Source organism: Mytilus californianus, unplaced genomic scaffold, assembly GCF_021869535.1.
Source record: "Mytilus californianus isolate M0D057914Y unplaced genomic scaffold, xbMytCali1.0.p SCAF_3, whole genome shotgun sequence".
In the NCBI taxonomy this organism is placed as follows: Eukaryota; Metazoa; Mollusca; class Bivalvia; order Mytilida; family Mytilidae; genus Mytilus; species Mytilus californianus.
The window spans coordinates 118,372,465-118,397,204 of NW_026262679.1; the positions used below are offsets into that span (position 1 = coordinate 118,372,465).

The following is a 24,740-nucleotide window of genomic DNA, read 5'->3' on the forward strand; positions in this document are numbered from 1 at the left end:
CTGAGGAAATCGACCGTATAGCTATGCCTGCAGGGAACCATTTCCTTAATTTCAAATGATCATCATCAGTTCCGAACTTTCATCGCAACAAATTTTAGAAAAGTTCTTCGCTATAAAATATCTTTTATCTATGGAGGGCCGGGTAAAATAACCGAATCAATGGTAACTTGTCACACAGTGTTAATTTGTTTAAATAATCCAAGCTGATTTTATCGACTTTAACAATTGTGAAACTTTACTGGGATATACAATTATTAAATGATAAAATTAAGAAGGAGAACTTGGATATTCCCATGCTTAAAAAAATATAAGAGTTACTTATATTGATAAGTTAAACTTTAAAAAAAAATATTCACTAGCCGACCTCTACTTGAAAAACATCTGTTCCGTATATAAACTTAAATCTCTGGATACATTTTCAATACTTCACAATATAAAAATATTAGAATTGTCTTAAGGAAGGTCTGAGTTGGAACTACTGGAACTAATAGATAAATGTATTAGTCCAAGGGAACTGTAACTAATAGATAAATGTATTAGTACCAGGGAACTGTAACTAATAGATAGGTGTATCAGTCCAAGGGGACTGTAACTAATAGATACTGAATGTATTAGTCCCATCTACATCTACAGTCACTCGAAAAGGGTACTTTGACCCATCACTCAAGTATAAATTTAACTTTGACGTCCTCCAACATGACAAAAAACCTTCTATATAACACTTCTAACAATAATACAGTCCCAGGGAACTGTAACTAATAGATAGGTGTATCAGTCCCATGGGACTGTAACTAATAGATAGGTGTATCAGTCCCAAGGGACTGTAACTAATAGATAAATGTATCAGTACCAGGGAATTGTAACTAATAGATAAATGTATCAGTAACCGGATAAATATAACAGGAAATGGACCTCCAGTTGTGATTTCTTTGTATTATTTGCCATACTTCCGACCATGATTAGCGCTCCACGGGAGTCCCGATTGATCTCGAGCCGCGTTTCCATTCCTTTTCAATGATTATGTACAATTCCTTGGCGACACTAAGAGTAAGAACATCTGATGCGGTACAAAGTAGGGGCACATAACTCCATTATTTACATCAACGGTTATCTCCCATATAATAGTGGGTGTGAAAGAGGATGACGATTAAAATGGTCTAAATTCAAGTAAAAAGAATGTCCAACTTTATTTCATATTTAACCAGAAATGAAACAGAACGGAGTAAAGAGGTATGACTGTTTTCTTTCAAATTCGTACACTTGATTATTTCCTCAAATCGGTGCAATAGTAAGCTTCACCTGTTCATCAATGTCAATGATCAGAACGATTTTCGTATATATTTTATCTTGTTATGACTTATTTACATACATGTATACATGTACTTGTATGTTAATAATGTTGTGAACTTATATTACTGAAATAATATTAATTGCAAATAGGTTGCTTGATCGATATTTCAACATATATGTATTCCTTCATACAGAAGTCCTCTGGTTACTTTTTGTTATTTATTATAGTGTTATTCCATACCAATAGGAACAAATACATACTTTGTATTTCTTCCAGTGGAAACAATATTCAACAGTATTTTTTCCATTTGGAGCTAACATTTTTTTTATGAAACTCGACATCTAATCCACGACAAATATACACTACATAACTAACTACTGACAGGAATATTGGGGAGTGTAGCTATAATCCGACACCCCGAAATTCCGACAGTCCAGTAGTCCGACAGTCAGATAGTCTGACAGTCGGTTAGTCCAACGGTCCGATAATCCGACAATCCGTTCATCCCATAGTCCGACACGAAGCCGTGATGCTGCAAAGGATAATGGATCTCGTCTTCATATAAGCTTATTAGTATACTGTCGAAATGCGAGCAGTATTTTAAATTTAAAAACTGGAATGCGTTTTAATGGGATCCAAATTAAATTCTATGAACAATTAATCTAAAATTCCATTCCTGTCCATCATGTTGTAGTTGATAACGAGAATATCTGCTTACATGTATGCGCATGCGCGTGCATATAACGTATAATGTGGTCGAATGTGAAATGTCACGTGTATTAGATGTATGCTTCTCATATACATCAGATTGATTTACATAGAAGCAGAAGTCCATTACTGGACTTCTGATAGAAGTAATAAACATTTTGTTTTATCTTTTCTCTTGTTCTTAAAAGGGCAATTAGTTTTGATAAAATAGGAATAGGGTCATTATCTCAAATTTTCCAGATACAGTAACGCTTTCAGAAGATGTTTCATAGTTATGGATTTGGAATGAAATATTAATACATTGCATCTATTTTTCTGTCATCAAAAGAGTATAATCAAACTTGTCTGAATCTAAATGAAGAGGGGTAGGGCCAAAATTTTATGAATTTATTTCACAGCAGAGCAGAGTTTAAAAAATAAGTTAATTATCGTTTTTACCTATATAAGAATGATATTTTTGTGGATCGAAATCAGTCAACGAAATAGATCACCTTTGTTTCACTTTCAATGTTGACATTCTTTTCCCTTTAATGGCTGAACACGACTAAAACATGTGTAACCAATCTCTAGCTAATGGGTTAAATTAGTGGTCACATGAATAAGGATTCAATGAGGTCAAATTATTCACTTGCAAGGGAATAATTCATCAATGATGTTTCTTTTCTTATTTTGACAAAATTGAACCAAATTGGCTGCTAAGAGCAAATTATTATTTCATTATTTCACTTTTATTAATGATTGAACCAAACTAAATCATATTCTATTTTTTTTCATATCTCGTAGCTAATGCCCCTTTAACAACACTTTAGTGTATTTCAGAACATTTGATCTAATTATAGATCCTTATATACATGCATGTTTAAATGTATCTATTTTGGCAAATTTTGAGTGATTATAAGGACATTTGTAACCAAAACCAAAATTTTATCGGGGGTAATCAAGATAATGTCTATTAAGTGTCAGTCTTTGCAAGAATCAGGCAATTTAGAAGAATTTCAAAACATGACAAAAAAAAACCTGCCAACCTAACCATCCTATTTTGAAGTTACCCTCATCCTGAGTTAGAAATGGTAGGTTTTCGTTTCTGCGTGTCTGGTAATTCAAGAAACATCTAGATAACTTTTGGTTAGAATGATAGCGAATTACGGAGTTCGTTCCCTTGAATTGCAAATTTCTAGTGCATTTTAAGCAAATTATATCTTGAAATACCAGGCCAGGATAAGAAAACTAATGTTATATATTCAGGCACCATTTTACATTTTGAACTTAAATCAATGTAAACGTGAGTGTGTTTTTGTTTGTCATGTTTTCACTACTGTCTGATTCTTAGGCAGATTGGCACTTAAATAAAATTTAATTCATTTTTTTAATGATGTCTTTCGATACTAAATGTAACAAAAATATATTTGATTTTTGATGGAATGTTTTGAAATTAATATTCAGAAGACAAACTTGTTAATTTATGCAAAATTTGTTTCCCTTACAATATAACTCTGTTCATGTTGTAAAGTCAAAATTGTATGCTTATATCAAAATACCATAAACAAATTATTAGGGAAAGTTATTAGGAATGAAAGATTTTCACAAAAGTTTATGCATTTTATCATTTTTGTTTGTAATGAAGTGTAAGTATTGGATATCCCTATTTATAATAAAAATGTAGTAGATATTAAGATTCTGACTTGTACTGGAGTTTATTAAGTATACATCAGAATTCCAATTTCTACTAGTAAATATTGGAATTCTGATATGTACCAGGAGGATTTTGGATTCTTCTCAATTCCAGTTGGCACTGTAAAATATACATGAACCTGTTTTTCTGGTTTGCATGATCATTTACTTGCCAGCATATTTTCAGGAGAATTCATTGAGGAAAATGGACAAGGGATCTGGGGACCACTTATTAAAATTCCCTATTAGGTCCAGAACAAAGCCTCGGTGAGGTCCAGCAGTTGGCCAAACATTACTTTAAGATATTTGGTGGGCATACATATTTGAGGATGTTTTCAGAGTGCATGCTGGGTCATTACTTTATGAAACACTAAATTAGATAATGCATTACAAATTTCTTTGGGAAAAAAAGTAAGCTCACAAAAAACTTATTTAAGAGAAAGTTTGCAATTTCTGAGAATTTGAACACAATCTGGTAACCAACTGGGTAGGTTCTTGGACAAGAGAATTGGTCAGGTGTTTTATATGATTGTATAAATAATAAAAAAAAAACTATCTGATATTACCCACCACATCACCTTATGATAAGTATTGTATGTATCTTCAATAATACAGGTCATTTTACAGCATTATGGCCTTCAACTAAATGTATCATGCCATTATGATACGAAGTTACTGTTTGTCATATGTCCATTTCCTTACCTGATTTTTATGGTTCATTGGTCAATGTAATTTTTTTGTGTTTTAATCTGTTTCCCAGATGCTGAAGCAGTAGGTTAACTATATTTGGTGTATGGAATGATTGTAAGGTGTACAATATCTAAGGAGATGTTTGACCAAGCTACAAGTTGCTTCTCATATTATTTTGGACTTTTATTTAAAATTTACAATTCTGACTTCTAAAATATACTGGTTATACTCTTCCCCTTGTCGCCAAGATTGCTCCTGCAATCTTCCCTTAAAGCACAAAATGCATCATGGAAAAAAAAATCATAAAAAAATATTATACACATATCATGAGGCAACAATTGAATTACTGATTCCTGCCTATAAAATATTAGTATATATACATCTTCGTGATTGGGGGAATGGTCAAGTTTAGATTTTCCATATCAGGGAAGTTCTCTGAAGTTCACTAATATTGACAAGTCCAACTCTCACATAATCAATGAGCTCATTGACATACTTCATGAAGTATTAATTAGGATAATAAATCTAAATGAAAAATAGCAAAATAACTGAAATACTAGAATAATATTTTATTCATATTGGTAATTAGCTACAAGGTAAAAAAACATTGGTAATCAAATCATATATTATTCATAAAAATAAAATTACTTTATACCTAACACATTAGTATGTAATTTATCAAAGAATTATCTAAATAAGATCACTGAAACACAAAACAATATTAGTAATATATCATAAGCAAGCAAAAATAAATGTTTTTTTTTAAATACATATTCAAAATAGGCAATAATTGTTCTTGAGCACAATCTTCATATTCCCTGCTAACACCCTTTTTGGGGAAAACACATAATTAAAAGTTTTCATGGATTATTGTTCCTAATTTTGTGGTCCAAGTTTAAATTCCATCTTATTGTCTCTTCATATTATCTTAATCATTTGAGCTCATTCGAGTTTATTTAATTCATTGATTCACTGCTTCTTAGTTTCTGTCATATTATTCTTCACATATATTTCTAATTCTATCATTGTTCCCTTCATGAGGTCAATTCACAGATCACAATTTCAAGACAGTTCACCAGTTCTTTATTGGTAAGTTACTTCATTTCATCTAGTGATGTGGGTGAACTATTGGTAAGTTACTTCATTTCATCTAGTGATGTGGGTGAACCATTGGTAAGTTACTTCATTAATTTCATCTAGTGATGTGGGTGAACCATTGGTGAGTTACTTCATCTCATCTAGTGATGTGGGTGAACCATTGGTAGGTTTCACCATTCATTCAGTCCTGTGGGTCCACCATTTAACCAAGTTGTGGGTCCACCATTTCTCCAAGTTATGGGTCCACTATTGGTAGGTTACCTCTATGGTGGGTCCGCCATTGGTAGGTTACTTCTACAATGGTCCATCATTGGTGGGTTACTTCTATGGTGGGTCCACCATTGGTATGTTACTTTATAAATGTATGTGCAACCAACATATAATCATACATGACACCAAATAACCCTTATACCTTATTATATTAAACTCATTTAATTGAGTTAAGCAACTTGTAGCTTAGTTACAGATGTGGTATGAACTATCCACCAAAGTTCAAATGAAATGGATGTAACCCCGTCTGGCAGGATTCATCTGACTGTGACCTCGTTTTTATGGTTCATTGGTCAATGTCTTGTTTTCATGGTTAATTCCAATTCTAGATACTATAAGCAAATGGTCAACTATATTTATTGCATGGCATGCATGTTGTCTGACAGGGTTCATCTGACCTTGAACTCATTTTTATGGTTTATTGGTCAATGTTCAGTTTTTATATGACCGCAAACAAAATTTTGTGGTCGTATATTGGTATGACGTTGGCGTCGTCGTCGTCCGGCGTCGTCGTCGTCCGAAGACACATTAGTTTTCGCACTCTAACTTTAGTTTAAGTGAATGGATCTCTATGAAATTTTACCATAAGGTTCAATACCACAAAAGGAAGGTGGGGATTGATTTTGGGGGTTATGGTACCAACAGTTAAGGAATAAGGGGCCAAAAAGAGGCCAAAAATAAGCATTTTTGTAACTTCCAGACATAACTTGTGTGTAAGTGTATGGATCTCTCTGACATTGTACCACAAGGTTCCATATCACAAAGGGAATGCTGGGATTGATTTTGGGGGTAATTGCCTCCAAATTTTAGGAATTAGGGGCCAAAAAGGGGCAAAAAACAAGCATTTTTCTAGTTTCATGACAATAACTTGTGTGTAAGTGTATGGATCTTTATGAAATTGTACTACAAGGTTCCATATCACAAAGGGAAAGTTGGAATTGAGTTTGGGAGTAATTGCCCAAAATGTTTAGGAATAAGGGGCCAAAAATAAGCATTTTTCTAGTTTCCAGACAATAACTTGTGTTCAAGTGTATGGATCTCTCTGAAATTGTACTGCAAGGTACCATACCACAAAGGGAAGGCTGGGATTGAGTTTGGGGGTAATTCCCTCAAAATTTTAGGAATTAGGGGCCATAAAAGGGCAAAAAAACAAGCATTTTTCTAGTTTCAGGACAATAAATTGTGTTTAAGTGTATGGATCTTTATGAAATTGTACTGCAAGGTTCCATATCACAAAGGGAAAGCTGGGTTTGAGTTTGGGGGTAATTGCCCTAAACGTTTAGGAATTTGGGGCCAAAAAGGGGCAAAAAAACAAGCATTTTTCTGGTTTCATGACAATAACTTCTGTTCAATTGTATGGATCTCTCTGAAATTGTACTGCAAGGTACCATACCACAAAGGGAAGGCTGGGATTGAGTTTGGGGGTGATGAATCATAAAGGGGTTCAAAAAATTTGGGGGGGGATTTTTTTTTCCTTTTTTTTCTTTAAAATTTTCCATTTTAAATTGGTTATTTCTGATTTATATATAAAAGCAAATAATAATGATATGGTTTGAATAGGTAAATTAAAATTTTTTAAGTTCTTAGACCACTTTCATTCTGTGTCAGAAACCTATGCTGTGTCAAATATTTAATTACAATCCAAATTCAGTGCTGTATCAAGCTTGAATGTTGTGTCCATACTTGCCCCAACTGTTCAGGGTTCGACCTCTGCGGTCGTATCAAGCTGCGCCCCAGCAGAGCATTTTATTGTAATTATGACTGTTTTTTTGATACTATAATTTATAAGCAATAGGCTAACTATATTTCGTGCATGGTGTATTGGTAAGTTGTACAAGTCTGTCTGGCAGTGTATTTGACATTGACCTCACTTCCATGGATCATTAATAATGTTAAGTTTATGTGATACTTGCAACAAAACCTTCCAGCATAATTCAATCATGATAAGTAAAGCAGGGAAGATATTTCAGCTCGTGCACTCTTGTTTCTCTTACCCAATTTATCTTTTCCTGACCTGTTGATTATTTTTATTTAGTCAATGTGTGGTTCATTTGATATCAGTTCTTCATTGGTCAGAATTCGAATATGACATCAAAATTTCTTGCTTTCCTTTGAATTTCCTATTGTGACGTCATGTAAAAAGGCAACCATGTCTGATGACGTCACATAGAAAGAAGACATCTTTTTGAAGTATGTATATCATCTATAAATCAATAGAGAAACAGATTCCACCACAAAATCTCGTGCAATATGATGATATTAATTCATTCTCAATAGTTGAATTTAGAAAATTTAAAAAACTCATCAAGCATCATGTTTTTTTTTTTTAAATTTGAAAATTGAACTGTCTGGAGTGGATGAATATAGTTTCACACTTGATGCAGTGGTAGAATCTATATTTATCTGATTGTATATGTAATAGTTATACACCGAGGGATAGGTGTGTCTGGATAAGAAACCCTGTCGACCGGAGGCCGGAGGGGTTTCTTATCCAGACACACCGTATCCCAAGGTGTATAACTAACTTACACCCCATTCTAAACCCTATATTTGTTAACATTGATTATTAAATGAAAAAAAAAAACGATAGCATATTTATTGATAATATCAAACCATGATTTATAAGAATATTTTTTTATTACATGAAACCCCATTAGTAACCTTTCTTTGGTTATCTTCGTTCAAACTTTGACAAGTGAATATATTTTACAAATGTCAAAGTCGTTTTGCATATTCCCTTTAAATCCATGTGCTAATATGGATCAGCAGGTCAAGGTTGACTGTTTCGTGTATTCTTATTACAAACAAAAAATTACATCATGCTCCTGGTATACAGTTGTCAATATGGACGGGTATAAGATGGATGACATTCTGTGGCAAGCGTTGGATTTGGTAGAAGAGACTAAAGATAAAGGCAATATTATAACCCAAAATACTTATCTGTATCAGTCTAATAAAGGTAATCATAACTGTATTTTATATCTTATGATTTTATCAAAAACAAACCCCCCCCTCATCTTGAGAATAAACAAACATTCATATTCGAACATACTAAGGAATAGGTGTGTCTGCATTAGAAACCTGACTACCAGACACGCTCAACATACAATATTTAAAATTGAGGAACTCCCCTTTTTTGGGGGGCAATCAAGGGCTGATCCAGCCAGGGGTTCCCAACTCAAGAGAAAGGGGGGCCCAACCATTCAAAAGCATTGATCTTTTAAATAAAAGTCAGGTCCAACCCGCGGAACCCCCAACCCCGGATCGGTCACTGGGTAACCGTGGGGGAGGGGGGTCCGGGAGCTAGAATCCCAATTCTTTTTTTAAAGATCAATGCTTAAGATAGAGGCCATATGACTGGGATAAAAAAAAATTACCTTCAAGCAAAAAAGTATTTAAAGGATTATTTTTGTATTCCATATAGATGCTTATTGGAATTTCCTAAAATGTGTTTTTTTTTAATATCATGAAACAATTTGAAGTGAACACTATTAGTAATTTCTTATGTTCATAATCAATTTCTATTGTTACGAATAACAATGGACTTTGTTTGCGGGATGTAGAAGCAGGGGTTTCCAGAAACCCCGCTCGTCACACCCTGTGGTCAAAATCCATTGTTTTTCGTAACAATAGATCTATTCAATTTACACTTGTTTCAGAAATAGAAGCTATGAAGTATAACAATAGAACTGGGGTGTAATTATTTTGTAGTTTACCTAATTAAGTTGTATTAATTGAATTAATTTTGACTGGAAGACCAGGAAATTTGATTAGTCTTATTAAATGATCTAGAAATTGATGGTCAGCACAAGTGATCTCAATTGAAACCAGTGGTAGTTTAAAGAAAATAAGTTTGTTTTTATTCAATTTCACACGCTTTTTACACTTGTTAAAGAATAGAATACCTTAGCTGTATTCGGCAAAACGTAATCCGAATTTTGGATCTTCAATGCTCTTCAACTTGGTACTTTATGTGGCCTTTTTAACTTTATATTCGAGCGTTACTGATGAGTCTTTTGTATAAGAAACACACATCTGGCGTACAAAATTTGAAGCCTGATATCTATTTTGAGTTTATGGTACAGGTGATTGAGATATTAATCTTGAAGACTGAATATCAGTTTACAGTTTTTTGGGTATTTATAACACAATGGTGGTAAAAGGAAGTGACATATTACAATTCTTTATAAGGAAACAAGCTTAAATTGTTTTATATTTCCACGTTCTTAAGTTGTCTGTATAAATTCAGAAGGTTAGAGTTGTCTCCATACAAAGTACCTTTTTTGTACACAGTCCAAGTTGTCTATGGGCCAAGTTGTCTTGTACCCCATGGAATGTGTGCACATGAGTTTCACTCCTATTGCATGAGATTTGCAGAACTACTGTCCCAATTCTCGCACTACTGATATACTATCATATAGTTAACACACAGACAGAAGTATGAGTTTAGAGTAAAGACAAATAAGTTCTAAAATACATAACTTTTTCATGCCCCTTTCACTCTAGTAATTAAATATGTTCCAAGTTCTAACAAATTGATATAACCCAAATGTTTTCTAACAAGAGATATTCAAATCATGAACATTGTAAAGGATGCATATTTATACCAATAACATTTGCAAAGAAAAAAATCAATCCTGGTACATTTTTTTGGTACATTTTCACTTGAAATGCCCCCCCCCCCCCTCTAAACTTATCACATTGACCTTTAGTTTGGACTCTAATGATGAACCCAAAATGGAAGTTGATTAATATTCTGTTTCATTTGGATTGAACACAACTGTAAATATAAACAAGAATCTAACACTTGCAACTTTAAAGAAAGAAAATCTCAGGATACCAAAAGGTAGTAGTTAGTCATTAATGGACATGCAATATTTTCCTGGTTATATACTGCATCTAATATCCTTATGAGACAGACAAGTTTTACACAATGAAAATAAGAACAGCTGATTCCAAAGGGAGACAATTGTCTTTCATCCTGTGAATACATCACTTCTTATTCTTCTTTGTCAGTACTCGATTTTTATAACAACAAAAGGAAATATTTATGAACTATGATATCTTGCTTTTAAATTATGTTCTCTAGTAACCAATGTTATTTTGACTCATTCAGGGATTTACATGTTTCTTCTCTTTTAAAAGTCATGTGTGTAAGGCAAAGACGAGCCAAATCGTATTGTTGCTTTAAAAGTATAAAAAAAATAAATAAAGATCAGCATAAATTTTACTCTTAGTAACTGTTAGAAGTAGCTATTCATATGGAAACGTCTCATATAAAAAAAAGTTAAAACAAAATTATCGAACTCCAAGTTAAATTCAAAAAGGGGGAAGTCCATAAAAACTGACAAAACCAAACGATTAACCCAGACTATTTGGTCAATTTGCACGAAACACTGCACGTGTATTCCATAGAATTCTTTTTGAAAGAGGGAGGATTACCTTGATTATGGTGGTCATTAATTTTTGAGTATTACAGAATTAGAACTTTTAAAGATTAAGAAGGATGGGGGACCACTATCCATTATTCTCTTTGAAAAAAACACTGAATTCCTTCGGTCTTTCTTTTATAACTTGAGTATCTTGTGTTGATCAAGGATTTGTATAGTCTCACTATACAAGTCCTTGTGTTGATTGGAAAGATATTTATACAGATGGAAGATAAAGGAAAGTGGAGTAAGTCTATATTGTTTTTAGGGTCAACAGATCAAAGGTCATTGTCACTGTTTCAAAAACATATTTTTTATTGAATGCATTTTGATTTTGATGGTTTGTTAGCATTCAAATTTTATGTCTGCATTTTTCAAACGAATACCTGCTATTGCTATATGTTTCTTTATTCTACATTGGCTAGAGGTATAGAGGGAGGGTTGAGATCTCACGAAACATGTTTAACCCCGCTGCATTTTTGCTCTGTCCCAAGTCAGGAGCCTTTGGCCTTTGTTAGTCATGTATGTTTTTTTAATTTTAATTCCTTTATATGTTTTGGAGTTTAGTGTGATGTCCATTTTTACTGAACACAATTTTATTTAGGGGCCAGCTGAGGACCACCTCCGGGTGCAGGATTTTCTCGCTGCGTTGAAGACCCATTGGTGGCCTTCAGCTGTTATTTGCTCTTTGGTCGGGTTGTTGGTTCTCTTTGACATATTCCCCATTTTCATACTCAACTTTATACTATAAAGAATTCATAGATAAATGTAGTTATAAGATATTTCCTTATTGACATGACAAAACTACAGGTCAACATAGGAATAAGTAACAACAAACACATTGCACCAGATATTACATTGTGTATTATGTTTGTTTACCGTGATAACCTAGTTTTTAAAGGATTGATTATTTACTTAGAATATTTATATCAATGACTTGTATATTTGAGGGTCATAGTAAAAGTTAGTCATATCCATGATTTCAGTGACATAATACTTATACATTGATATAGGTTTATTATGATGATAATCAATGAATATCTTACATAGATTACCATATATATCCTCGGGTTACATCAGTGTCAAATATTTACAAATTTGTACCTCAATAATCAATCCACCATGACATGTGCATACATTAATTCATAGGATACTATTTGTACCAGTACTATACATACTTGTACAAAAAATGTTTATAGTTCGGAGAAAACAGGGTGAACCTTCTGTCTTGACGGTAAATTGACACTATAATATATATATATATTCAGAACTAATAATAGCTTTCTGATAAAATAGATTTTTAAAAAATAAAAATAAAAAAAAGATAAATATATTTACATTCAAAATTTCAATAAAGTATAGTTTATAGATTTATTTCAATTCAATATCAACATTAAACATTGCAGATGATTATACAAATGCAATTATTTCACAATTTCTTTATTATGAAGAACATGTGTAGTGCAACATGAATGCAGGTTGACATATGTATATAATCATAATAAAAGAAAGTAAAAATGTAAAACAAAAAATGTAGTGGTCATGTTTTATAATATCAATATTTAACCTATTGTGACCAATGCAAGCCCAGTGGGGTCTTTGGAAGCATTAAAAAGAAAACAAAAGTTGCTTTAATCCAGGTCATTTGGACTCTCGTCTGTATGTTCATTGGCAATCATACCATCCTTATTTTCATAGTGAGTGACTAAAAATTAGTACATATACTAATGTATTCCAAAAAAATTAGTCCATGGTAAATATAACAAGTTTTATAATGAGTTTCTAAATATTAGTACACATGTATTCCAAGAAAATCATTCAAAGGTAGATATAACAAGTTTATTTTTATATAAATTAATAACTTGTTTTGAGGAGATGACTTAGATCAATCACTTTCAGGAAATAGATAGATGAATGGGATAAATCTATTCTTTTTCAAAGCGGTCGATAATAGTTATGAAACGATATCATATGTCCTAATATAGTCTTAGGACATGTCCTTATCCTAAGACTGCTTCAATAAACAGACACCATGTGATAGTTTTAAATATAGATATCTGAGATAAAAACTATCTTATGACAGTGGTATAATTAATGTATTCTTGATAAATAGCTTTTTACTATAATAGAAAATATTTTCTAATGGAAAATTTCAAATTTCATTACGTTACTAGAATGCACCCATCCATGTGTTGTTTTCGTAGAGTTATAGAGAACATAAACATTGAAACCACTCAAAAATATATGCACATGCTACATTTAAGAAAAACTAAATCACAGACTGAAAATCTCACATCTCTTAAGATGAAAACATTCAAATAACCATAATGAAGGTATTGAAATGGTCATTATCACCAATGGGAAATTGTTTCCTAACTTACAGGTTGTCAGTTCACTGCCATCGCAATCATCAGTCATTTATGCCTATGAATACCATATGTACAGGTAAATCTTGGTTTTTATACCAAGATCAGGAAATCTATGATTTAAGTAACCCGAATAATTCAGTCCCTCCCCATGATCGACTCTCCCACTCGCGAGATGTTGCCATCGTAGAGCAGTGGAATATAACAACTGAATTATTCGGGTTATGACTTAAGCTTTATTAGCTTGATTGCTATCTATTTCTCTTAAAGACAGGAACAAACTAATGAACAATTTTCTTGTCCAACTAGTTTAATTTAATGTTAATGTCATGTATAAAAAAAATTTGAAACACTTTTTGTATCAGACTTATAAGTCAGTCCCAGGAGTTTTTTCTCTGGTTCCATTACTTTCACTCATGTTGACCCAAAATATATTTTCTAATTTTGGTTAATTTCGTGGAATGAATTGATGCAGGATAATTGCTACTCGATCTAGGATGAAAAGGTAAAAGTACATGATGATACTGGTCTTGTTTTTATGGAAAACATGCATGGTGATAAAATAATAGAGCTAGACAATTGACCATTTAATTGTAAGTTTTATATTGATACTATCACATTTTGGTACTATAAAACAACTGACAAAGCTTTTGAAAGCCTTGAAGGATATAAGTGATACTTGGTATTATTGTTGCCCAACACTAGAACTGTTGTTGAAATTGGAATGAATGTCTGTCTGAAAGGTAAAGGTCAAACTTTGTTCAGCTTTTTATCCATAATTTTTAATATTCTACATTTTGTCCAACTTAAATCTTTTAGATTACCTTAGCTGTATTTGGCAAAACTTTTAGGAATTTTGGGTCCTTAATGCTCTTCATCTTGGAACTTTATTTGGTCTCTTTAACTTTTTTGATTTGTGCATCACTGATGAGTCTTGTAGACGAAACGTGCGTTGTGTAAAAAATTTCAATCCTGGTATCTATGAGGAGTTTATTTAATGCGTGGAAGGATATTATATAAATAATACTTGCTCTTATTGTTGCTAATTATTTATAGTCACCAAAGGGTGTGTAGCAAATAAGTATGGAATGTCTATCTGCAAGGTCAAGGTCAGAAACATATTTACAAATGTGCAAAGTCAGACTTAGAACTTTGAATGCATTGAAAGATATTAATGACACTTGTAGGCAAGGTCAAGGTCATAACTTTATATATTAGGAATTGGTTACATTTTGTAAGCTTTGCACCTGAAACCTCAAGTTTTCTAGGAATTATTGATACCTTTTCTTCTATAGAGAGAAATATGATACCTTTACATGTATATTCTATACATAGCCATGACTCACATTTTAAAATAATGAGGTCTTCTTGGACAAATCCTGAAAATTTTGACAAACTTTAAATTAAATGACAACTATTGACTGCTTCTTCCCTGAATACCTGTCTAAAGCAACCTTTATACAACAAACCTGTCTGATCTGGATACAGATAAAACTTTCTTAGTATCTGTAATGTTTCAATAAAACATGTTTTTAACTGTATAACTGTTCTTCAGAATGGAAATGTTGAGATACAGCATTATCATCGAATGCAGGTAGGTAGTCCACTCAAATATTCCAGAGTGTATAACCCCTTTGTTTTCCCAGATTTTCCCCTCCTTAATATCCTGAAAACACGATGAAAAAAAGAATTCAACCGGAATAAATATATAGAGATGCCTTATGGAAAAAATATATGAAGATGCTTATTAAATGGACAACTTTTTAAATGAATTTCTAGTACTGGTACTTGACGAAAAGTAACTGTCCAAGTTGTATAATTATGATCAATTAAAAGAGATGTTTTTTGTTTATTTAGGTGCAAAAAATATTTAGACAATTGAACTAACACCATATAAATTACATATAAATATACATATATATTATTTTAATGAGATAACATGAAGGCATACATGTACGTTATAATATTATAACAGTAAACATCTGCATATTACATACTCTATTCATTTACCATGGTTAACTTAAAAATGTACATATGTTTTTTTCCTTTTTGAAATGATGAAATTGAGTCAGTCATGCATTGAGTTTGTTAAAAAGATGAATTCTTTTGTAAATTATATTTTCAATTTTCTATTCAAATGTTTTATACTTTATCCTCAATATGGATGCATCACTGATCTATTATCCAAACTCATCCACACTGATCACATAGGATATGAAATGTCACTGAATTATTATCCAAACATTGGTACTGACCCTCACATCAAAATAATATATCATTTAAGTATTTCTAAATATTTATCATCCAACACAATCATACAGTCACTGGCCCTCTTACAGGAAAACAGGTGTCATTGATCTATCAATCACATTAATTCATGTTTATCCTTACACTGTATAGTGTGTGTCACTGGTCTATCACCCACACATACTCATACATTCACTGGCCCTCACACTGGATATTATATGTACCTGATTGGATATCCAAACCTCTGGATATGTCACTGATCTACTATCCAATTTTCATACCTGATCCTAATACTGGATATGTCACTGATCTACTATCTAATTTTCATACCTGATCCTAATACTGGATATGTCACTGATCTATTATCAAATGCTCATACCTGATCCTCATACTTGATGTGTCACTGATCTATCATCCAATTTTCATACCTGATCCTAGTACTGGATATGTCACTGATCTACTATCTAATTTTCATACCTGATTCTTATACTGGATATGTCACTGATCTATTATCAAATGCTCATACCTGATCCTCATACTGGATGTGTCACTGATTTATCATCCAATTTTCATACCTGATTCTAATACTGTAAGTGTCACTGATCTTTCATCTAATATTCATACTTGTTCCTCATACTGGACATGTAACTAATCAATCATCCAATGTTCATACTTGATTTAATACTAGGTGTGTCACTGATCTATCTTCAAATGTTCATACCTGATCCTTAAACTGGATATGTCACTTATCTATCATCCAATGATCATACCTGATCATAATACTGGATGTGTCACTGATCTAATATCCAATGTTCATACCTGATCATAATAATGGATATGTCACTGACCTATCATCCAATGTTCATACTTGATCCTCATACTGGATGTGTCACTGATCTATCATCCAATGTTCATACCTGATCCTAATACTGGATGTGTCACTGACCTATCATCCAATGTTCATGCCTGATCCTAATACTGGATGTGTCACTGACCTATCATCCAATGTTCATACCTGATCCTCATACTGGATGTGTCACTGATCTATCATCCGATGTTCATACCTGATCCTTATACTGGATGTGTCACTGACCTATCATCCAATGTTAATACCTGATCTTAATACTTGATGTGTCACTGATCTATCATCCAATGTTCATACGTAATTCTATTACTGGATGTGTCACTGATCTATCATCCAATGTTCATACCTGATCCTAATACTGGATGTGTCACTGATCTATCATCAAATGTTCATACCTGATCCTATTACTAAAAGTGTCACTTATCTATCATCCAATGATCATACCTAATCCTATTACTGGATGTGTCACTGATCTATCATCCAATGTTCATATTTTTCCTCATACTGTATGTATCAATGATCTATCATCCAATGTTCATACTTGTTCCTCATACTGTATGTGTCACTGATCAATCATCCAATGTTCATACCTGATCCTAATACTGGATGTGTCACTGATCTATTATCCAATATTCATTCCTGATCCTAATAATGGATATGTCACTGATCTATCATCCAATGTTATCATCCAATGTTCATACCTGATCCTAATAATGGATATGTCACTGATCTATCATCCAATGTTCATACCTGATTCTTATAATGGATTTGTCACTGATCTATCATCCAATGTTCATACCTGATCCTAATAATGGATATGTCACTGATCTATAATCCAATGTTCATACCTGATCCTAATAATGGATATGTCACTGATCTATCATCCAATGTTATCATCCAATGTTCATATCTGATCCTAATACTGGATGTGTCACTGACCTATCATCCAATGTTCATACCTGATCCTAATAATTGATATGTCACTGACCTATTGTCCAATGTTCATTCCTGATCCTAATAATGGATATGTCACTGATCTATCGTCCAATGTTCATACCTGATCCTAATAATGGATATGTCACTGATCTATCATCCAATGTTCATACCTGATCCTAATAATGGATATGTCACTGATCTATCATCCAATGTTATCATCCAATGTTCATATCTGATCCTAATACTGGATGTGTCACTGACCTATCATCCAATGTTCATACCTGATCCTAATAATGGATATGTCACTGATCTATCATCCAATGTTCATTCCTGATCCTAATACTGGATATGTCACTGATCTATCATCCAATATTCATACCTGATCCTTACACTGTATATGTCACTGATGTATTATCCAATATTTATACCTGATGTTTACACTCATATATATGTCACTAATCTATCATTCAATTTCATACATGATCTTTACACCAATTTGTCACTGATATATTATGAAATGTTCATAATTGACTCTAGCACTGTATGTATCACTAATCTATTATCAAATTTCAAACCTGATTGGAATTCTCATACTGGATGTGTCACTGATCTATCATCAAATGTTCATACCTGATCCTAATCTTTACAAGAAAAAGGAAATGTAGGACGTGAGACAGCAAACCAAAAAAAAAAAATCACACAAAATAAACAAAGTAATTTATTTTACAGTCTTCAACAATAGACAAATAGCCTCTAATATTTATATCAGGCTCTAAATTTCCCTGAGACAAGAATATTTATGAAAATATTTACCAGCGACAATAAAATATGTGCTATTACTAGTAATATCAAATTCCATAAAGGACAAGAAAATTGTTATATAAATAGAATGCCTGTTTTTCATTTAAAAGTAGCTACAGCTATTTAAGGAAATAGTTGAAATTTATTGCATTGATCATATCTATGTACTTAATAGTTAAAATACATAACATATCACATTCACAGGAAGTATGTGAAATTTCTACTGAAAAGATAAACAGGAAGGCAAACATTATAACTATAGTATTATGTATACAGAACTTCTCTAACACCAATTGATAAATCAGTGTTATTACTTTAAGTTCAAAAATAATTGCATGCATTTATGTTGTGATTTCTGATCGCAGGATAAAATGAGAGATCAATTGATGCAACTAATGCACTGAATCATACAAATACATGTTATATATTAAAAAATTTGAAATGTGAGATGTGAATACTTAGGTCTGTCACATTTTTTTCTACAAAATAAAAGCATTGCAGGAACTTTGAATTTAGAGTATCAATTGTTAACTCTAATATAAATCAATAAAGATATTTGCTATTAAACTTCAATGCAGAATCTTATCAAACTTTATTGGACTAAAACCCTTTATTCAGATTTTTCCCCATATTGTACTGATTGGGTGGCTTATATTTTGTCAATCTGAACCAAACATTCAAGTTGTTATTAATTAATGAAAAGTATCTGATTTTGTTCTAGACTCATTTATTGATTCTGATGAATGGATTTTCAAATAAATTTATCTGAAACTAATATTTTAAATCCCTCCAAACTTTATAGAAATGTTAAATGAGACAAAAGCCTTTGATTTTTGTTGATGCCATGTAGGTTCCTATCGAGTCATATGGCAAATTTCATAAAATTCTAATGAGTTGCCAGCGTGAAAGACCATGATAGGAATGATATACTGTATGGAGGCCTAAGGTCTGTAATCAAAATTCCTCTTTTCATTTCTGTCAGATGAAAATTAGGGTATATATTTCATCACCATTGTCAGAATCCAGCCATAAGTCTTTCTTATTTTTGATTAGTTTTAAAATGTAAGGAAAATCTTTTTGAAAATTCCTCTGAAGAGTCAGGTTAAATGTTGGAGGACTTTAATGTGATTATATAAGTTTAATAGGGCTGGAAAGTGGCTTTTGGTGATATTTGGCATAGATCAAAGTGAACAATTCAGTCTCTTAAGAGCCACTAGACTTCATATCATTTTTTTTCAATTCTAATACTTATTATTTTTAATTTTGAAATTCTTCCCTTTTATTGTAGTAATTAATTTTTTTCATGTATAAAATTGGAAATGAATATATTGTGCAACTTAATATGTGAAAAACAACAAAAGTACGATTAATCCTTAGTCTTACCATAAAAGGAAATGCTTCTACTCCATTCTGAGTAAATAATTTTCATAAACAGAGGGTAATTATTAGAAGGAAGTAATTGTTGAAATTTTATTTTTCAGACATTCAAGTCCTACATTGACGAGGATGAGGACAACGAAAAAGTAAGTTGCTGCTTAATTAAACCTTATATTTCTTCTTTTGAATTGAATTTTGTTTTTATTTAACACGTACATGTTCATATATATATATAGAAGTAACCAAAATTATATCAATCAAATATATATACCTGTAACATTAATATTTAAGTTGATATGTACTGTAGGGAAATATCACTATAGATTTGATTAACATATTTTAGATGTATATTACTTATTTTTATTTAAAGAAATAGTTCTATATTGCCATGTTCTACGTTCATTTTAACTTTGCTATGCATTATATTTTTCAATATCCTTACACTCAGGTGTAAAATATAATGCATAGCAATGTTAAAATGAGTATAGAGAATGACATGAAAGAATTATATTTATTCTAATAGAAAATTCAGGACTTTTGTACTTTGAAGCACACCTAGCCTATAAGGCAAACTTGAAAGGCAGCCATTTTGATTTGATGAAGCAAAAACAATCTAGAAAATTAATTGTTTCACAATTAAAAAATGGACATTGCAATTTTAATAGTGACATTATGCATATGCACCCCATATTCTATTCACATTAGAACATGGCTTTGTCTACAGGGAAAAAACAAAAGTGTCATTTAGAATTATTTATAAATAATTGCTACAGTGTACTTTTTTTATGGAAATGAAATATCCAAAAATTTTCCTCATTATGAAGGAAGATATATTCCTAGTGTGGTACACAATTTACAACCTTTAATAATGTTCTATAAATATTTGAAGTGATAGGTAGATATAGAAAATCTTTGTTCAATTTAGTACACGTTTTAAACTCCTTATCAATTTACTGAATATTTTTACTTGTGGGTATTTATAACCTAGTTTAGATAAATTCTTCCACTTGAGGAAGTAGATTCTTATTGTTTTGAAAAAAATGCTTTATTGTACAATTTCCTGGTAAGAAGTACTTATATTAGGAAGGATGTATACTGACCACATTTATACAAAGATGGAGGTATTTAATTCAAGATTATGTGTAAAAATATCACCTTAACCTTAAGATCTGTATACTTTTTGGTGATGATTCAAAATTTTATTTTTGAGTTAATGAGTATTTTGTAAAAAAAGGGGGAGGGGTTTTTCACATGTCGCGCCGTATCTCAAAAACGATTTATGATTCACGCCGTATGTCAGAAACTATTTATGCTTATTGCATAAAAATTCACACACAAGACGACGGGCGTATCATGCGCTCATGGCGCAGCTGTTTATTAAGGCGTTATCATCCATTCGTTTGATGTGTTTGACATGTTTGAGCTTTTGATTTTGCCATTTGATTAGGGACTTTCCTATTTGAATTTTCCTCAGAGTTCAGTATTTTTGTGATTTTACTTTTTTGTAAACTTTCATGAAACACTTGAAATCACATGAATTGTTTATTTGCTTACATACTAGGGTAGTACTTGCTTAAAATCTTAAAATTTCCTGACTGTAAAGGAAATGTTTTTGTCAAAGTATGTTAATTGATAGTGTTGGTTTGAAACACAATACTTTATATTTTATCTTGTAAATCATCATGTTTGTAGATCTAAATCATTTAGGAGAAGTTATTTGAATACTAAATTGTGTATTTCCCTTTTTAGGATGACATGAAGGAGCGAGCCTCATCATTCTTCCAAACAGATCTGTCTCCTAGACTTCTATCTGGTAAGATATGAGTAAAAAATTAACGAAAACCTGTTTTCCAGTTAGCTTGGAGTTCTCCTTTTAGTGACCAAGGAAGTTAAATGGCTTAAGTTTGTTGTTTAACTGTAAAGACAATTACAACAATAAACATGAACTGAAACTTCATACTAACATGTAACTTCAGTTCAACCCTACTTATACCCCATGGAACCAAGTTGAGTGGGGTATGTTTTTTACCTGGTGTTTTTCCGTCTGTCCATCCATCAGCCAGTCCTGTTCTTGTCATCACAACTTCTCTGAAACCATACAACAGAATTTCATGAAACTTTTTTCTAGTTATGCCCCTTTGAACTTAGAATTTTAGCTTAAATATACTACTGTGACAGTCTGCCATTGTAACTTCTTTGAAACAACACAACAGAATTTCATGAAACTTTGTAGATAATAAGGACATACTTTGTAGATGTGCATATCGAATGGAAATTATGATTAAATTTTTTTTCTAGTAGTTCTGCTCGTTTGAACTTAGAATTTTGGCCTAAATATACTACTGCAACAGTTTGTCATGGCAACTCCTCTGAAACCACACAACAGAATTTAATTAAACTTTGTAGTCAATGAGGACATAATATGTAGATGTGCATATCCACAAGAAATGTTTATCAGTTGATTTTTGTGGGAGTTAAGAATCTTTGATCTTCAAAATCTAATGAAATTTTGCTTGCCCAGTGACAGTTTGGGGGCATGGGGTATGTGAGCGTGCTAACAAAGGTTTTATTGGCCCCGTCTTCAGGAGGTGCCATTGAGTGTTACCCTTGCCCGTCAGTAAGTACCTCATTGGTCAATGTTAAGTTTTCATGGTTAAGTTTGTTTCTTAGATAGGTCAACTATATTTGGTGTATTGAATGATTGTAAGGTGTATATGTCTGTCTGGAAGGTATCATCTGACCCAGACCTCATATTCATGGTTCATTGGTCAATGTTAAGTTTTCATGGTTAAGTTTGTTTCTTAGATACTATAAGCAATAGGTCAACTATATTTGGTGTATTGAATGATTGTAAGGTGTATATATCTGTCTGGAAGGAATCTTCTGACCCAGACCTCATTTTCATGGTTCATTGGTCAATGTTAAGTTTTCATGGTTAAGTTTGTTTCTTAGATACTATAAGCAATAGGTCAACTATATTTGGTTTATTGAATGATTGTAAGGTGTATATGTCTGTCTGAAAGGTATTATCTGACCCAGACCTCATTTTCATGGTTCATTGGTCAATGTTAAGTTTTCATAGTTAAGTTTGTTTCTTAGATACTATAAGCAATATGTCAACTATATTTAATGCATAGATTGATTGTAAGGTGTACATGTCTGTCTGGCATGGTTCATCTGACCCAGACCTCATTTTCATGGTTCATTGGTCAATGTTAAGTTTTCATAGTTAAGTTTGTTTCTTAGATATTATAAGCAATAGGTCAACTATATTTGGTGTATTGAATGATTGTAAGGTGTATATATCTGTCTGGAAGGTATCATCTGACCCAGACCTCATTTTCATGGTTCATTGGTCAATGTTAAGTTTTCATAGTTACGTTTGTTTCTTAGATACTATAAGCAATATGTCAACTATTTTTAATGCATAGATTGATTGTAAGGTTTACATGTCTGTCTGGCATGGTTCATCTGACCTTGACCTCATTTTCATGGTTCATTGGTCAATGTTAAGTTTTCCTGGTTAAGTTTGATTCTTAGAAACTATAAGCAATAGATCAACTATATTTGGTGTATGGAATGATTGTAAGGTGTACATGTATTTCCAGTTTGGTTTGTCTAACCTTGACCTCATTTTCTTGGATCATGTGAAATTTATGTGATACTCGTAGTAAAGCTTTATATTTAGGACTATCAACATAAAATCAATGGTCTATAAAGCAGATGAGACATTGCAGTGTGTGTACTCTTGTTTTATTGGTTACATACAAATATGAGAATCAAATATAAGTGAGAAACATATAACACATTTGATGAATTAAGAGTTTGTACACATATAGTAGGGATGGTAATATTTTACAGAATCTATACTCATGTAATCTGTTCATATACTTGCCAGTACTGATCAAATACTTGGATAATAATGGAAATAACAGTATTAGTGATATTGTGTGTTGTTTTACTCACTCTCTTATCATCTAAGTAGTTCATTAAGAGCGATGCACATGTTTCGGTTCAAATAAACAGTAAGTTAAATGCACAATCAAGGTATCAACAAAGGTGAACTGTCAATAACTTCATATACGTTGTCTAGCACTGTGTCTAATGATCATTTTTGTGATTGGACCAGTAGATGAGAAAATCCTTTGATGGAACTGATTTCACTGGTACTCCTTATTAATAGACTTCATGCTATTATGTGATTTTTGCGACTCTTTGTAGCTCTATATGCTATAATGCCATCATATTTATTCATTATCGCACAGTTTGCACTTAACTTATTATCATTGAACATCTTTGAAATAAGCCCAGACAGCTGATGTTATTGGGGGCATTATTAATTTTTTTTTATTTCTGCTGTTAAACCTAGGGTTAACACTTTTCATCTCAAAAAAAAGGGGAAATTTCAAATGATGTTAACTGAGATGGAAAATATTGGTCAGGGGGTAATGTCAAAAACAATTTGTAAGAGTATCTGAGTATGAAATTTGCACATGAGTACTTGATCTTCATTGTGATTCTTGAATACTGGTTGCCAATACTAGTTTAAAGTGTTCCAAATCAAAGTCATTTTAAAGCCTTGAGTTGTACTTGGTCATTAATGTTTTGTCAGATAGTTGTCTCATTGACAGTTGTGATCATAATACAACTTCCTATTTTTAAAAACAAAGAATTAAAAATAGTCTTAACCTATTGTTTACATTTATAGGAGAATGCAAGATAGCAGAGGCAGACAAGACATTAAGTTTTAGTGCCTTTACTGACAGAAAGTCTGGAGTCTCAGGGAAACTGTTTGTCACTAACTTCAAAGTTACGTTTGTCACTGAGGATAGATCATCATATGAAGGGGTAAAGATATTATCTTGTCAGAATATTAAACCAAATTAGCATTTCTGAAAATTCAGAAAATTGTATCGGTTTCACAGTATTAGAAAACTTAATTTTCAATTTTGATAGCATTATTTTTATACATCCTTTCCTGAAATCGCAAT

General features: G+C 32.2%; 1 protein-coding gene across 5 annotated transcripts in view; it reads left to right on the forward strand.

Moving 5' to 3' along the window:
- The first annotated feature begins 1,111 nt into the window (after window positions 1-1,111).
- The window catches only part of LOC127735953 (myotubularin-related protein 10-B-like), a 50,227-nt gene continuing 26,598 nt past the window's right edge, over window positions 1,112-24,740 (forward strand). For 4 of the 5 annotated variants that reach the window (XM_052246412.1, XM_052246414.1, XM_052246415.1 and 1 more), the window contains exons 1-4: window positions 1,112-1,230; window positions 19,854-19,895; window positions 21,499-21,562; window positions 24,458-24,597. In XM_052246412.1, coding sequence (XP_052102372.1) covers window positions 1,177-1,230; window positions 19,854-19,895; window positions 21,499-21,562; window positions 24,458-24,597 — 300 coding nt within the window. In that variant the 5' untranslated portion in view covers window positions 1,112-1,176. Of the gene's footprint in view, window positions 1,231-12,173; window positions 12,392-19,853; window positions 19,896-21,498; window positions 21,563-24,457; window positions 24,598-24,740 lie in introns of those variants that run through there. The other variant, XM_052246413.1, reaches the window with a different exon arrangement.